This window comes from Schistocerca nitens, chromosome 9, assembly GCF_023898315.1.
Source record: "Schistocerca nitens isolate TAMUIC-IGC-003100 chromosome 9, iqSchNite1.1, whole genome shotgun sequence".
Classification (NCBI taxonomy): domain Eukaryota; kingdom Metazoa; phylum Arthropoda; class Insecta; order Orthoptera; family Acrididae; genus Schistocerca; species Schistocerca nitens.
The window spans coordinates 148,439,774-148,456,847 of NC_064622.1; the positions used below are offsets into that span (position 1 = coordinate 148,439,774).

A 17,074-nucleotide genomic window follows, 5' to 3' on the forward strand; every position below is an offset into this window, starting at 1 on the left:
ATACCAAGTCTCTCGGGCTGTATCTCACTGGCTGGTGCTTGACATTATAGGTTCTTGGATGTTCTCCTGGGTGTCTTGATGTAATCAAGCCTAATACATAATATGAAATCATTGGTATGGGCAGGAATCGATCACTTCTTGTGTAAATAAAATAGAAACTTCATATAAAAAGTGATATTTATAGCTTTTAAACTGCCATTTCATTGAAGACATATTTAATGGTTCCATAGCTAAATTAATAAACACATAAATATGCCAATTCTTCAAAGTTGTTAGCATAAATGCTTACCCAAACCTTTGTAATTTTAAATATCTCTTTATGTAAGAATGATTGAACACTTATGTTGAATATCTGTGTCAGTCACAAAGCTCTTGGGTTACATGGAAATTATTACCTTGTCTTGGTTTGCTCGCAAGAGGTGGGAAGAGATGAAGGAGTCTTGTGAATCTGTCTGTAAGAAGTAGACACATTTTGTGCAGACATAACAACACCTGGAATTATGTAACTCTTAAGAGCTGAAAAAAATAATGTGAGAGCTGTATTATTATTGTGATCAGTCACCTGAGAAATTAAGATTTACAGATGGTGTGATGAAAAATTGTTTTTATTCATTATTTAGCAAACTAGTGAACTTGGCAGTACTGGAAATGGTACAATTTCTTTGTACAAGGGAAACCACGGACCTTGTCATACCCGTGAGAAGAGAGAATGAAAGCAACATCAAAAGAATCAGAATCTGTGCTGTGGATAAGTCATTGTATAAACATTATTGAAAGAGACATGTTACATTTACCAGGGCCTGTATGAGAGTGAGGTGCCTTGCTTTTTCTCTCCTGGTGATGAGGTGCTTCATGCAATCACACTGAGTATTGTCTGATTGAAATGGAAACAGTCTATCCACTGTCATTTCAGCCTCGCGGCGGTGGAGCAAAAAGAACGGTGTAAGCCTGTACTGTCTTGTTCACTATGTTGCCTGTGAATGTCATGACAGGTAGTATTGTATCCCAATCTGTTTGTTCAACATCAAGATGCATTGAAAGCATATCTGCTACTGTCTTATTCAAAGGCTGTGTGAGACCATTTGTCTATAGGTAGTAGGCAGTTATCCTATGGTTGATGTCAAAATGTGAAGTTGCTTCTGACACTAACATTAACTGAAAACTTTTCCACGATCAGGTACCATCACACAGGGTGCCCTATGCTCCAAAATGATGTCATCTATACTGAAATGTGGTGGAGTGGTGCTGCTGCATGCGGAACTGGTACCAGGTTGCCTGGATGTATTTGTGGCACATGCTTCTGTCATTGAATTTCTTTACAGTGGCTCACATAGCATCTAATGGATCAGCAGACATCTGGGCAATGATATATGTATATGATTCTGTATAGAATCTTAACAAATCCCAGGAGAGGAGATGCTGGAGTGTCTTGGAAAACCTTCAGGATAGCTGGTAGTGGATGCGCTGGGATGATGAACAACCATTTTCACCCCATTAGATCATAGTTCCTCTTATGCAATGTTCAGTTTATTAATTGTAACTCTCTTTAGGTCAGTTCCTCATTCTACAAGTCTTCAATAGTTTTCAGCTATTATGGATCTTCCCTCCATTCAGCAGCAATGTCATTTAATTCTGAGATGACTATGATTTTTTCCACACTTCTGTGCGCCACCATTCCTTGAAAGATAATTGGCATGCTTGTGTTTCAGTCTGTTTTTGTTCTACTGAAATCTCAGTGCCCATTACACCAGTGGATCCTTCAGGCTGCCCAGCCAGCATGAGAATGATGGTCCATCAAAATGGGGAATGGTTTTCCAAATAAAGATGACTGGATCTAATTGATTGCCAAAACATCTGGAAGGCAATCTTTCTTGGTGTAGAGTAGTTCCTCTTGGACTTGAGGGTTCTCTGGAAGCATAGTAGTTCCTCTTGGACTTGAGGGTTCTCTGGAAGCATAAACTATCACCTTTTCCACACCTTCCTTGATTTGTACTAGAAGTGTTTCTGTCACACAACCACTAGCGCTGGTGTCAAGTTCTGTCTTGGCATTCTTGTCATACAATTCTAGGAATGGAGAAGATATTAGCACCTCCTTAAGGACAGGAAAATATCTTTGTTGCAACTTGTTCTAGGAAAATTTGGCATCATCCCATAGTAGATCTTGAGATGCATGTGCCTTGGTACATATAAGTCCTTTATGAATCATCGGTAATAGGAGGGCATTCCAAGAAAACTTCTCACGTCAAAGATGTGCTTGCGAGTCAGAAAATCTGTGACAGCTCTGATTTTCTATGGATCAGGATGGACTCCATCACAATTCAAGGTGCTCCAAGATTTGTATTTACTGGACAGGAAAGAGGCACTTTTTTGGTTTAAGGTGGAGTCTTGCAGTTTGAACACACTTCACCATAGTTGTCACGTGTCTTATATGTTGTTCAAATGTCTTAGAAAAAACGACAATCCCATCAAGACAGTAAAGAAACATTGCCCATTTAAGGTGTCAAAGCAGGTTGTTTATCATAAGCTCGAAGGTGGCTGTAGTGTTAAATAGTCAAATGGTATAACTTTAAAGTCATAGTGGTCGTAAGCAGTTATGAAGACAGTCTTTTCCCAGTCAATGCACATAACCTTGCCATTGAATGCTCGTAAGCATCAGCCATCCAATTTTCCCAGTCATCCTTGTCAACTTTGATTGACAGTAGCCTTTTTGCACGTCCATACTTGAAAAATACTTTGCTCCTCACAAAGAGTGTAGGGTGTCATCAATGCATGGCAGTGGGTAGACACTTTTCTTCATGCTTTCACTCAGTCATTGGTAGTTGACGCAGAAACACCTTGTGCGATTCTTCTTCTTCACAAGGATCACAGGAGAGGACCAAGGACTCTCTGAAGAGGCATCATCTTGCAGCATCTTCTCCACTTCCTCCTGAATTATCCGTCTTTCAGTTGGTGACACCCTTTTCAGGCACTGGTTAATTGGGTAAGATCCTCAGTGTTGATACAGTATTTTACTGTGGGCCACTTCCTCTGTCATTTCTCCACTCTGGATTTGGAAGCAGCCTAAAATTGGCACAGAACACGTAAAACTGGCCAGTGCTGTTCCTCAGTAAGTCTGGATTCTATTCGCAGTTCATTTGTAGTTTTCTCCTCTGTCTTGTATGTAGTGATAGCAGAGCACAATTCTTCACTCGTGGCATTAAGCTGCCCTTCCTGGACCAGTTCAGCTTTACCTGTGCACATATCTCTGGGCATGAGCTGCGGCTGTTCATGAGAATTAATGATCCAAAGTTCTGTTTGACCATCTACAATATTTGTGATTGTCACTGGCATGTAGATTACTTTTGTGAACCTGAAAAGGTTTTTTCAATTGACAAATTGTGCATGGTTCAACTGAGCATCTATATTGATGAATGGGACTCACTTTCCTGATGACAGCAGCATAATATCTTCAATGGCAAACAACTGTCAATCTGTAGTTCTGACTTTCACAGCCTATGACTGCTTGCAATACTTCCAAGAAGTCCCATCTAAGAATGAAAGTATGACTATAATCCAATAAAATGACAAATTTGAAGCACTGTGTTCCATCACTGATAGTTATTCTTGCAATACATGTGCTTGTCAGCTGGGCAAATTTCCCATTTGCAACTAACAGCACAGTCACTTCCATATCACAGAATATAGTCTTATTCAGCTGGTGTTGATAAGTATTTGACATTACAGAAAAGGAAGTTCCTGTCAACTAATGCCCACACATGCTGACCATCAGTGATGACATCATTGAGATTTCCTGACATATTGGTGACTATTGTTCATGGACAATTTTCATCTCTTGCGGCATCAACTCCATAGATGGTCACCGTGCTCAGTTTCCCTGAATTTCGCAGCTAGATGAGTGTCTGCCACCTCTATATGGTGACAGGTAATGGTTATGGTGTATTGAGGAACAACCTTGTCCAGGTTACAGCAATGGGCTTCATGCTGCAGATTGACTACAGTCATGTTCAGTTGACTGGTGCAAGCATGCTTGCTGCTGGGTGGCATAGTAGTTATTGAAAATTTATCTTCTTTCTCTGCAGTAGTGTACAACATCTCCAGAGCATCCACAATGGAAATATATCAATGTGCTGTCCTCTGTCCTCCAAATGTCTGTTCTTCTGTGGGGCATTAAGCTTGGTGAAAGAGCTGGCTGTATGTGCATTGATTGGGTGTTTGGGTTTCATTTGATGGCTGCAGCCCAAGTCCAAGCTGACAGGGACCATCCTTCTTCTACGTTTGCCTGGAGGTGGAGGTTGACACTAAATATCGATACTCCTCTTCTTCAACATTCTCTATTATCTGATGACATATGGGATTGACAGTCATGGCTTCTATCTCCTGCTTGTTTTGTCTGACTGTTCCGGCTGCAATAAAATGCTGTATGACTTCTCTTACAGTCTGGTGTATGAGAGCAGCGAGGTGATGGTGATCTTCCGCTACTGCCGTAGAGACCACATTCAGGATATGGTCATACTTCTTTGATATGATGCTTTTCTGTTGTATTTCCTTTGCACATTAACATCACTTGATGAAATTCCTCCATTGTTGCAACATCCTTTATCGGAAAAACATCTACAACTCTTTTAACGAAGTGTGTGATTTTGTCAGGTTCTGCCACATTCGGATTTGTAATGTGGCATAGGGTCAGAACATTCTCCATTTAGGACTGTATCATTTTCCCGTGATGTAGAACGCTGTTCTTCAGTTGTTCTTCCAATAAGCCGACTTGCTGCTGATTGTCGCCAAACATTTTCTTCAGTTCGGCCCAGAATTGGTCCAGCCATTGGGCTTCTCTTTGTTGTTCTTGAACCACTGCTGGACTGTGCCACACAATTAAAACTACAGATTTGCTGAACATGTCATCCCACCTGTTGTATTTGGAGACTTGGTCAAATCATTTCAGCTATTTTGCTGGGTCCTGACCGCATTTCTTGAAGACACTGATGGATGCCTCATGTGCGGCTGAATCATTGCTGTTTTTGGATCCACTGGTCTCCTGAATATACAAACCATGAGAATGATGTACTGCTTGTATTCCATTTCCTTACCATGAAGCCAACAACTTTTATGTTCCCTGATTGGTACCGTGTTGATGTAGATGTCTTGAAATTGTTAAATCTCTTCCAAACAATGTCACATTGTAACCAGAGTCAACTCCAAATATGAAAGCACGGTTGTCAATGAAAAACAACACTTAGCACTGAAAGCACACTTATTGTGAATATCAGTGTACAACCAGAACAAAACTAATCTCCTGGAAAGAGAGTGCAACTATTTATACAAGCTTAAAGTATTCCACAATGTACAAAAATTTCAAACATAAGAAACTTCAAGAACCTTCCATAAATGATACATATTAAATAACAAATAATTGCACGTGGTTGTTTTTGAACTGTAAGTTGACTCAGTACCATACTGACACTTACTATTGAAAGTACAGATGTATGGGAGATCAAGAGAAATTTGTGACTGGATTGAGGATTTCTTGGCAGGGAGGCTGCAGCATGTTGTCTTGGATGGAGAGTCATTGACAGATGTAGAAGTAATTTCAAGTGCCATAGGGAAATTGGGAGCCTTGCTGTTCACATTGTATATTAATGATCTTGCAGACAATATTCATGGTAACCTCAGGCTTTTTGCAGATGATAAGGTTTCTATGATGAAGTACTGTCTGTAAAAAGCTGCACAGATATTCAGTTGGATCATGATAACATTTTGAAATGATGCAAAGATTGGCAACTTTGTTTAAATGGTGAGAAATGTAAAATTGTGTACTTCACAAATTGGAAAAACAACATGCTATCTAATGACTACAATATCAGTGAGTGACAAATGGAATTAAACAAAGCATACCTGGATGTAACAATTTGTAGGAATAAGAAATGAAATAATTGCATTGGCTCACTTGTAAGTTAAGCAGGTGGCAGACTTTGGTAGATTTTTGGGGAAATGCAATCAGCTCACAAAGGAGCTGCTGTAAAGTTTGGAAAGTAGGAGACGAAGTACTGGCAGAAGTAAAGCTGTGGGGACGGGCTGTGAGTCGTGCTTGGGTAGCTCAGTTGGTAGAGCACTTGCTCACGAAAGGCAAAGGTCCCAAGTTCGAGTCTCGGTCCGGTACACAGTTTTAATCTGCCAAGAAGTTTCATATCAGCGCACACTCCCCTGCAGAGTGAAAATCTCATTCTACTTACAAAACACTTGTCTGACCCATCCTAGAATACTACCCTAGTGTGTGGCACCCACACCAAATAGGATCAACAGGGGATACTGAAAATATACAAATGAGGGCAGTATAAATGTTCACATGTTTGTTTTACCCATGAGAGAGGGACATGAGGATATTAAAAAACCTGAACTGACAGGTAGCTGAAGATAGATGCAAACCATCCCAAGAAGGTTTACAAAGTTTCAAGAACCAGATTTAAGTTAAGAATCTAGGAACATACCACAGCCCCTACATGTTGCTTTCATAGTGTAATAAAGCAAGTTATATGGTAGTTGAATTCTTTGACACCCCTAAAAGTGTAGCAGATTGTATATCACCTGATCCATAATATGGAGTGGACAAAAATTAGAAAGTATGATTTTGCTTCATTTCTATCAGAAAATTAAACTGTATGGTTCACTTACACACCATGAAAGGCAAAGGTCCAACCAGGCACACGGGGGGAGGCGTGTATTAGTTATTGGGAGCTCCAACGTTAGGCGGGTGATGGAGCCCCTTAGGGAAATAGTGGAAAGGTCGGGGAAGAAGGCCAGTGTTCACTCTGTCTGCTTGCCGGGGGGTCTCATCCAAGATGTGGAGGAGGCCCTGCCGGCGGCGATAGAGAGCACTGGGTGCACCCGACTGCAAATTGTTGCTCATGTCAGCACCAATGACTCCTGCCGTCTGGGTTCAGATGTCATCCTCAGTTCGTACAGGCGGTTGGCGGAATTGGTGAAGGTGGAAAGCCTCGCTCGCGGGGTGGAATTAGAGCTAACTATTTGTAGTATCGTTCCCAGAACCGATCGCGGTCCTCTGGTTTGGAGCCGAGTGGAAGGCTTAAACCAGAGGCTCAGACGATTCTGCGGAGATCTGGGGTGCAAATTTCTCGACCTCCGCTATTGGGTGGAAAAATGTAAGGTCCCCCTGAATAGGTCAGGCGTGCACCACATGCCGGAAGCGGCTACAAGGGTAGCGGAGTACGTGTGGAGTGCACATGGGGGTTTTTTAGGTTAGAGAATCGCCTCCCTAGGCCCGACAAGACGCCTCCTGAGACGCGGCAAGGTAGGAGTAGGCAAAATGCAATAGGGAATAACAATATTAATGTGCTAATAGTAAACTGCAGGAGCGTCTATAGGAAGGTCCCAGAACTGCTCTCATTAATAAACGGTCACAATGCCCATATAGTACTAGGGACAGAAAGTTGGCTGAAACCAGACATAAACAGTAATGAAATCCTAAACTCAGATTGGAATGTATACCGCAGACAGGCTGGACAGTGAAGGGGGAGGCGTGTTTATAGCGATAAGAAGTGCAATAGTATTGAAGGAAATTGACGGAGATACGAAATGTGAAATAATTTGGGTGAAGGTCACGGTTAAAGCAGGCTCAGACATGGTAATTGGATGTCTCTATAGGCCCCCTGGCTCAGCAGCTGTTGTGGCTGAGCACCTGAAGGATAATTTGGAAAATATTTCGTGTAGATTTCCCCACCATGTTATAGTTCTGGGTGGAGATTTTAATTTGCCGGATATAGACTGGGAGACTCAAATGTTCATAACGGGTGGCAGGGACAAAGAATCCAGTGAAATTTTTTTAAGTGCTTTGTCTGAAAACTACCTTGAGCAGTTAAACGGAACCGACTCGTGGCAATAACATATTAGACCTTCTGGTGACAAACAGACCCGAACTATTTGAAACAGTTAATGCAGAACAGGGAATCAGCGATCATAAAGCTGTTACTGCATCGATGATTTCAGCCATAAATAGAAATATTAAAAAAGGTAGGAAGATTTTTCTGTTTATCAAAAGTGACCAAAAGCAGATTACAGAGTACCTGACGGCTCAACACAAAAGTTTTGTCTCAAGTACAGATAGTGTTGAGGATCAGTGGACGAAGTTCAAAACCATCGTACAATATGCATTAGATGAGTATGTGCCAAGCAAGATGAGAGATGGAAAAGAGCCACTGTGGTACAACAACTGAGTTAGAAAACTGCTGCGGAAGCAAAGTGAACTTCACAGCAAACATAAACATAGCCAAAGCCTTGCAGACAAACAAAAATTACGCGAAGTGAAATGTAGTGTGAGGAGGGCTATGCGAGAGGCATTCAATGAATTCGAAAGTAAAGTTCTATGTACTGACTTGGCAGAAAATCCTAAGAAATTTTGGTCTTATGTCAAAGCGGTAGGTGGCTCAAAACAAAATGTCCAGACACTCTGTGACCAAAATGGTGCTGAAACAGAGGATGACAGACTTAAGGCCGAAATACTAAATGTCTTTTTCCAAAGCTGTTTCACAGAGGAAGACTGCACTGTAGTTCCTTCTCTAGATTTTCTCACAGATGACAAAATGGTAGATATCGAAATAGATGACAGAGGGATAGAGAAACAATTAAAATCGCTCAAAAGAGGAAAGGCCGCTGGACCTGATGGGATACCAGTTCGATTTTACACAGAGTACGCGAAGGAACTTGCCCCCCTTCTTGCAGCGGTGTATCGTAGGTATCTAGAAGATCGTAGCATTCCAAAGGATTGGAAATGGGCACAGGTCATCCCCGCTTTCAAGAAGGGACGTCGAACAGATGTGCAGAACTATAGACCTATATCTCTAACGTCGATCAGTTGTAGAATTTTGGAACACGTATTATGTTAGAGTATAATGACTTTTCTGGAGACTAGAAATCTACTCTGTAGGAATCAGCATGGGTTTTGAAAAAGACGGTCGTGTGAAACCCAGCTCACGCTATTCGTCCAAGAGACTCAGAGAGCCATAGACACGGGTTCACAGGTAGATGTCGTGTTTCTTGACTTCCGCAAGGCGTTCGATACAGTTCCCCACAGTCGTTTAATGAACAAAGTAAGAGCATATGGACTATCAGACCAATTGTGTGATTGGATTGAAGAGTTCCTAGATAACAGAACGCAGCATGTCATTCTTAATGGAGAGAAGTCTTCCCAAGTACGAGTGATTTCAGGTGTGCCACAGGGGAGTGTCGTAGGACCGTTGCTATTCACAATATACATAAATGACCTTGTGGATGACATCGGAAGTTCACTGAGGCTTTTTGCAGATGATGCTGTGGTGTATCGAGAGGTTGTAACAATGGAAAATTGTACTGAAATGCAGGAGGATCTGCAGTGAATTGACGCATGGTGCAGGGAATGGCAATTCAATATCAATGTAGACAAGTGTAATGTGCTGCGAATGCATAGAAAGATAGATCCCTTATCATTTAGCTATAAAATAGCAGGTCAGCAACTGGAAGCAGTTAATTCCATAAATTATCTGTGAGTACGCATTAGGAGTGATTTAAAATGGAATGATCATATAAAGTTAATCGTCGGTAAAGCAGATGGCAGACTGAGATTCATTGGACGAATCCTAAGGAAATGCCATCCAAAAACAAAGGAAGTAGGGTACAGTACGCTTGTTCGCCCACTGCTTGAATACTGCTCAGCAGTGTGGGACCCGTACCAGATAGGGTTGATAGAAGAGATAGAGAAGATCCAACGGAGAGCAGCGCGCTTCGTTACAGGATCATTTAGTAATCGCGAAAGCGTTACGGAGATGATAGATAAATTTCAGTGGAAGACTCTGCAGGAGAGACGCTCAGTAGCTCGGTACGGGCTTTTGTTAAAGTTTCGAGAACATACCTTCACCGAAGAGTCAAGCAGTATATTGCTCCCTCCTACGTATATCTTGCGAAGAGACCATGAGGATAAAATCAGAGAGATTAGAGCCCACACAGAAGCATACCGACAATCCTTCTTTCCACGAACAATACGAGACTGGAATAGAAAGGAGAACCGATAGAGGTACTCAGGGTACCCTCCGCCACACACTGTCAGGCGGCTTGTGGAGTATGGATGTAGATGTAGATGTAGTTGTAGAATCTACATCATTAACATTATTTCAGATCATTTAACTGTAATTAATGAAAGTTGTAATTTGTTAGAACAGCTGATGTGAATTAACACACTGTTGTACATTTCAGCAAAGTTTATTATTTCATTCTCATGATTGCATTATCACATTTCCATAGAAATGTTATGAGAAATCTCATGTTGTAATTAAACCAATAATTAATTAGCAAAATTTGTAAATTTCAACTTACCTAAAAACAGACTTTTGGAACATTTATCAGTCATCTGATGTATTTAATGTGACTTGTGCACTTTATATATCAAATCAGTAATGAAAAACCAGTTAGATCAGTCATAATTTACCTTTCTCTTTGTAATTATAGAACATTCTGATGTAAACAGTATTGATTTTCAGTCATTTTGATACTATGAAATTATCATACAGAACTTTAACCTGAAATATGATTTTGACATTTTGTACTGTATCTCAGTTAATGTCAGGAATAAAATCCAATGTGAAATCAAGATGTAATTAATTATTTTATGATAGGTATTGTTATTCAACTTCATAACCAAATTTCCACATAAAAGTCAAAAGAACAATATTTAGAAATGCATTCAGAATGAATAATCATTTATTGTCTTTAAAACCCTACTAACAGTTTGTCGTAAATCATCAACTTTTCATTCTAAATCAGTAAATGTAATTATTTTTGTCAATAGGCCAAAGAACATGCATTGTTAGTGGTGCAAAGCACTTGGGGTCAGTCACAGTTTGATCAATATAATGACGCGAAGTCAGTAACAGTTGCTGATTTATCAGTCGTGTTGGTAGAAACAGTTTATGTGTGAAAATCTTTGTAAATGCTAACAGAAAACACATCTGCTGTTAGAAGGGTTCATCAATGTGTTGGAAAATAACACCCAAACCTTCATTACATCTGAAATCCAGGCAAATCTGCAATATACACCCGCTAAAGGACCTTATTGATGGGAGAGATTTGACAATTTGAAACTAAGTATTCCACTGCAAAAACTACACCATTCTCATAATATTATGATTTGTAATGAGAAACACTTTAGCCAGAACTGCAGTTGGAGTAACATTAAAATAAGAATCATAAGGACAAAATTAAACTAATTACAGCATTGACAGACGCATTTAACCAGTCATTCTCCCTGTGCTCCATATGTGAATGAAACTGTAAGAAGCCCTAATAACTGATAAAATGAAAAGTACACTCTGGCGTGCATGTCATGGTGCTTAACAGAGTATTAATGTAGGTGCCAAAAACAAAGCGTCAGTTCGAACACGAAAATATCTGATGAGTTCATGCAACATTGTAATGAAGTCCACAGCATTCTGACTATTGCGATTCTAGAACATTAAAAAATCCACCATGTCTCTTTGCATAGGTTTGGGAAACGAGATTTAAATTTTAATCCTTATAAGATGCAAGTGGCTCCGAATTTATGGCTGGGAGGTAAAGTGAGTAGGTGCAATTGCTGCACAACATTACTGGACAGAAATGAGAAGAATGATGCATTTCTGACAAACCTTGAGAAGTCTGTTGAGGCAAACTTTTATCTAAATGGATCTATCAATAAACGAAGCTTCTGTTATTACTAGGACTTGAATCCACAGCTCATTCATGTAAAAGCCCAGGGTAATCCAAAAATTGTCATCTGGTATGCTATTGAACAGACCACTGGAATCGGACAGTATTTATTTCACGATAACAAAATCCAGCCTGTGAGCATCAATTCTGAACAGTATATGGCCACAATTAACAATTCCATCATGCCACAGCTGAAGTGACATTGCTGCTAAACATGATATGGTTCCAGCAAGACAGGGCTTCACCCCACATGGCCTACAGTTCAGTAACAACACTGAGGTGTTATTTTCCCCATTGATTACTCTCACAATTCGATGACATCCCATGGCCGGTGAAATCAACCTAGTCTTTCACCAATTTTTCTCTGTGGGATTATCACAATAATAAAGGTTTTTCACAGTGACCCCACAATACTGATGAATTAAAAAGTGTAGTCAAGGAAGAGATAGAGGCCATTCCTCAAGAATAATTGAGAACACAGTGAGTAGCTTCTGTGAACAACTTCAGCAATGCAATCCCAGTGATTGAAGCCATTTTTGTAATGTACATTTTAAGAAATATGGTCAAGAGATTAAGCACAATCTCAGATAGAGGAAGTAAATTGTCAGTATCTATTTCAAAAGAATCATCATGTAATCAATTTAAGGAAAGTATAGAAAAACTAAATCATGGTGGCTAGACATGTATTTAAACACTGTTCCTCCATAATGCAGATATGTGCTAGTCAGACCCAGGATGCAACTGGAACAACATTTACTAGGCTGCACATTACACAGTACTTACCCATCTTGGCAGTCGACATGGCCATCACACACTTGTTTCTTGTCCAGGCAAGCAACAGATCCTCTGACTGTGCATTCAAATTTGTCACTTGGGCACCGGCGTTGTCCACAATGTGCTTCATCAGCTCCACCTTAATGAACAGCATTTGTCACTTTTTATCAGTATTAGTGGTAGATAGAATACCAAAAACAAGAAGAAAAATTTACTACACAGAAAAAAGGTACATTGTGCCAGCAAAACATTCCAATCTTCATATTTATTTACTTGGGTCAGAAGCCTATTTTTACCATGCACACAGTTATACACAGAACATACATATTTACAAAAAAAATAATGTAAATATCATTGACCAAATTTGTAAATCACATGATATTTGTCTAAAATTGAGCCACACCAAGGACATCCTCTAATGTGAAGCCCCCATAGTTTAAGGAAGGATTTCACATCAGTTCTTAGGCTGTTATGGGACCTAAAACACACCACTCTGCATTGTGGGCAGCCAGCAAATGTTCTCGCAGTCCCATTAAATCTTATTGTATGGACTTCTGCCACGAACCTACTATGCTGTCATAGTAGGAGGAGAGGTGATACTCCTACGTGGCGCGTCCCAGGTGGCGGATAGGGAAGTCCTCACCGGTTTACTGGCGGACTTGAAGGAAATAAAATAGCTCTCGCGGACCAAACACACCCTCTGCGGTTAACAACCGTAGTTGTAAATCAGAGCTTGCTCCAACTAAGGTTGACAACCTTTGACAGTCAAAAATGGAAAGGTCTTTTAGGAAAAAAATTCCACTATCCTGCTCAAAAAGGCTACATCGGATTCGGTGGGTAGTCAACTAGAAGACAGCAATGAATCGGAGCGTTTGCAACCATCCAAATGCACACTAAAACACAAAAAGAAGATTAAACATAAAAAAATAAATTATATAGCAACACACAACATAAACTCACTACTTCAGACCGGAAAACTCAAGGAGCTCACAGATGAACTAAATAAACAAAAAATTTTAATAACAGGGATCCAAGAAATGAGAAACACCACAGAGGACCCATTCGAATCACAAGGATACAGAATTTATAATGGGAAACCAGGACCGAGGGCAATGAAACAATGTCCCCAGTTTGGAACAGGGTTTTTAGTAAACATAAAAATAATAGATTCAGTAATGGATTTCCAAGCAGTATCACCAAGAATTGCGACTCTAAGCTTTAAAACAATGAATAAAACCTACACAATAATAAATGCTTATGCCCCAACAAATGAAAAAAAATGTCTAACAAAAACAAAGGAAGAGGTAGATAAATTTTGGGACCTTCTAGAACAAACTGTGAACAGAGTAAATAAAAAAATGTAAAAATCTTATTGGGAGATTTCAATGCTCAGTTGGGAAAAGAAAGGAAATATAAAGATATAATTGGAAAATGGAGTCCACATAAATTTACAAACAAAAACGGTCAAAGACTTGTAGAACTCTGCAGAGAACACAACCTTATATCTAAATCAACATACTTTAAGAGGAAGCCAAATAAACTTAAAACATGGAAACATCCAGACTGGAGGAAGGGCGCCGGCCGAAGTGGCCGTGCGGTTAAAGGCGCTGCAGTCTGGAACCGCAAGACCGCTACGGTCGCAGGTTCGAATCCTGCCTCGGGCATGGATGTTTGTGATGTCCTTAGGTTAGTTAGGTTTAACTAGTTCTAAGTTCTAGGGGACTAATGACCTCAGCAGTTGAGTCCCATAGTGCTCAGAGCCATTTGGAGGAAGGGCGAGTGGCAGCTAGACCATGTCTGTATGGACAAAAATTTTCATAAGGAGATCCACAATGTTAAAGTACTGAGAGTAGTAGACACAGGCTCAGACCATTATATGGTTAAAATTAAAATCAAATTCACACCGTTAAAGAAGAGGACCGGAAAAACTAATAAAATAAAAAGGAGGTTTGACCCACATCAGCTAATTAAAAATAATAAGTACCAACAAATAACACAAACCATCAAATTAACAGATGATCTAGAACAACTAGTGCCTAATCTTAAAAAAGAAGCAGAGAATCTAGCTCCCTTGAACCCACGAAGGAAACTTGCATGGTGGACATCAGAATGTGACAAATTCCATGAAGATAGACACCAAGCATGGTTAAAGTTTCAAACACATAAAACTGAAGAAAATGCCATCAACCTAAAAAATGAAAGAAAAAAATTTACTCAAAATAATAGAAGAATCAAGAGAGGATTTCATAAAGATATTATAAAGTCTATAGAAGGTAATTATCATAAAACCAACTCCAGGAACTACTACAAAATCTTTGGGAAACAACTACAACAATATGAGGCCCCTACACTAATACTGAAAGATGAAGATGGAAGAATGACACACAGTAACAAGGAAAATGCAGAAATCATGGCAAAAGCATTTAACAAACTTCTGAATTGCGAGGAACCCAAAGAACCCTTACAAATCAACATAAATACCCCAATAAAAATCAAACCTAACAAACTAGACCCTCCAACTTTCCGAGAAGTAGAAGAAATTCTTAAAGAACAAAAAAATTATAAGGCATGTGGAGTAGATCGGGTTTTTGTTGAAATGTGGAAATATGCAAGTGACACAGTCAAGACCTCCTTATACATGGCTCTAACAAAAATTTGGGTAACAGAACAATTTCCCGAACATTGGACCACAGCTATCATCCACCCACTACACAAAAAGGGAGATAAGAGCAACCCAGACGACTACAGAGGAATCTCTCTCCTAGATTGCACATATAAACTTCTATCCAAGATCCTATATGAAAGAATCAAGGAGCAATTAGAGCAGGAGTTAGGGGAATAACAGGGAGGTTTCAGACCATGGAGAAGCTGTACAGAGCAGATAATTAGTTTAAAATTGATTATGGCATACTACAAGAAACGGAACAAACCTCTGGCAATAACATTTGTAGATTTTAAGAAGGCATATGACTGTCTCCACAGACCTTCAATATTAAAAATTTTAAGAAATCTAGGACTCCATCCAAAACTAATTAAAATAATACAACTCACTCTAACCAACACCAAATCAAAACTGAAGTTTAGATGAGGAATTTCGGAACCATTCCTCATAAAAACAGGCTTAAGACAAGGTGACTGCCTATCACCATTACTTTTCAACTGTGCACTGGAATACATAATGAGAGAATGGTACAAGGACAACCCAAAGAGGATAAGAATTGGAAGTGCAGACGATGATATTAGCTTAAACTGCTTGGGATTCGCTGATGATCTTGCTCTCCTAGTCAACACTGTTCAAGAAGCTAGGCAACAAGTGAAATCACTACAAGAAATAGCAGAGAAAGTAGGCCTTAGAATATCATTTGAAAAAATGGAGATTATGCTAACTGATCCACCACTTGCAAACAAAATTACAATAGGAGAACAGGAAATCAAAATTGTTGATAAATTTAAATATTTAGGCGAAATTATAACATACAATCTAAATGAGAAGCCATCATGGCAAAATAGAATAAAAAAACTGAACTATGCAAATTACATTACCAAAACTACATACAACAAAAAAAGCCTGTCTATAGATGCAAAATTAAAACACTATAAAACAGTTACACAACCAGAAATAACGTATGCAGCTGAAACTATCTTCAAAACAACTAATACAGCAGAAATTGACAGAATACTAAAAATAGAAAGAAGAATAATTAGGACATGTATAAATAAACAGTATAAAATAAATGGACATTGGAGAACAGCATCAAATGAAACAGTATATAAGAAAATAGAACCAGTCATGAGCACAATCAGGAAGAAACGCATCTCATTCTTTGGACATCTGATGAGAACTCCAGAAAACAGAATTAGTAAAAAAATTATACAAAAATTGTCTAATAGCAAGAGCGACATTAAATGGATCACAGAAATTAAGGAAGATATAAAAGAACTTCAAATTACAGTAGATGACCTAAAAAACAAGACAGAGAAAACCAGAATACTGCAAGACCCGCAAACCAGACTACAAATGAAAATCAATAAAAGGAGTACCGGAAGAGTTGTCTCAGATGAAGAAAGAAAGAAAATATCTGAAAGAATGAAGAAATATTGGGAAGACAGAAGAGCAAAACACCTTTCATATAAGAATAGCCTCTACTAATTATATTACCTAAATATCATATTAAGTTATTGTCGAACCAAATTTCATCCATGTGTAACAACTTGTTTAGAACTTTGTATTTTTGACTACAGTGGTCCAATGAAGGCCATAAATAATAATAATAAGTATGGACTTCTGCCAAAAAAAGTCTTGCCTTGCCTGGAGGAAATTTCAGAGTATTTATTGTTCAAAGGAAACTTTTTCTTTATTTTAGCCTAGGCTGTGGAAGTTCATGGCCAAATAGTGGACAAGCTTCAACATTCTCAGCCTTCAGTCATTGTGGTGCAGACAAGATAGTAAATCTTCTCAACAGGGGTATAGAATTTTTAAGCACCCTATAATCAACCAGCAAGCTTAGTTCAGAGCAGGGTCCACAGTTTTGGCATGAGGTGATGTATACCAAACATAGGAGGCATACTCAGC

At 39.3% G+C, this 17,074-nt stretch overlaps 1 protein-coding gene across 2 annotated transcripts in view; it reads right to left on the reverse strand.

The window, feature by feature from the left end:
- Nucleotides 1-17,074, reverse strand: part of LOC126203707 (low-density lipoprotein receptor-like) — an 87,497-nt gene that overhangs the window by 29,866 nt on the left and 40,557 nt on the right. Inside the window, exons 4-5 of one of the 2 annotated variants that reach the window (XM_049938077.1) lie at nt 12,511-12,640; nt 396-452 (exon numbers count right to left, since the gene is read on the reverse strand). In XM_049938077.1, coding sequence (XP_049794034.1) covers nt 396-452; nt 12,511-12,640 — 187 coding nt within the window. The remainder of the gene's footprint in view (nt 1-395; nt 453-12,510; nt 12,641-17,074) is intronic. The other variant, XM_049938078.1, reaches the window with a different exon arrangement.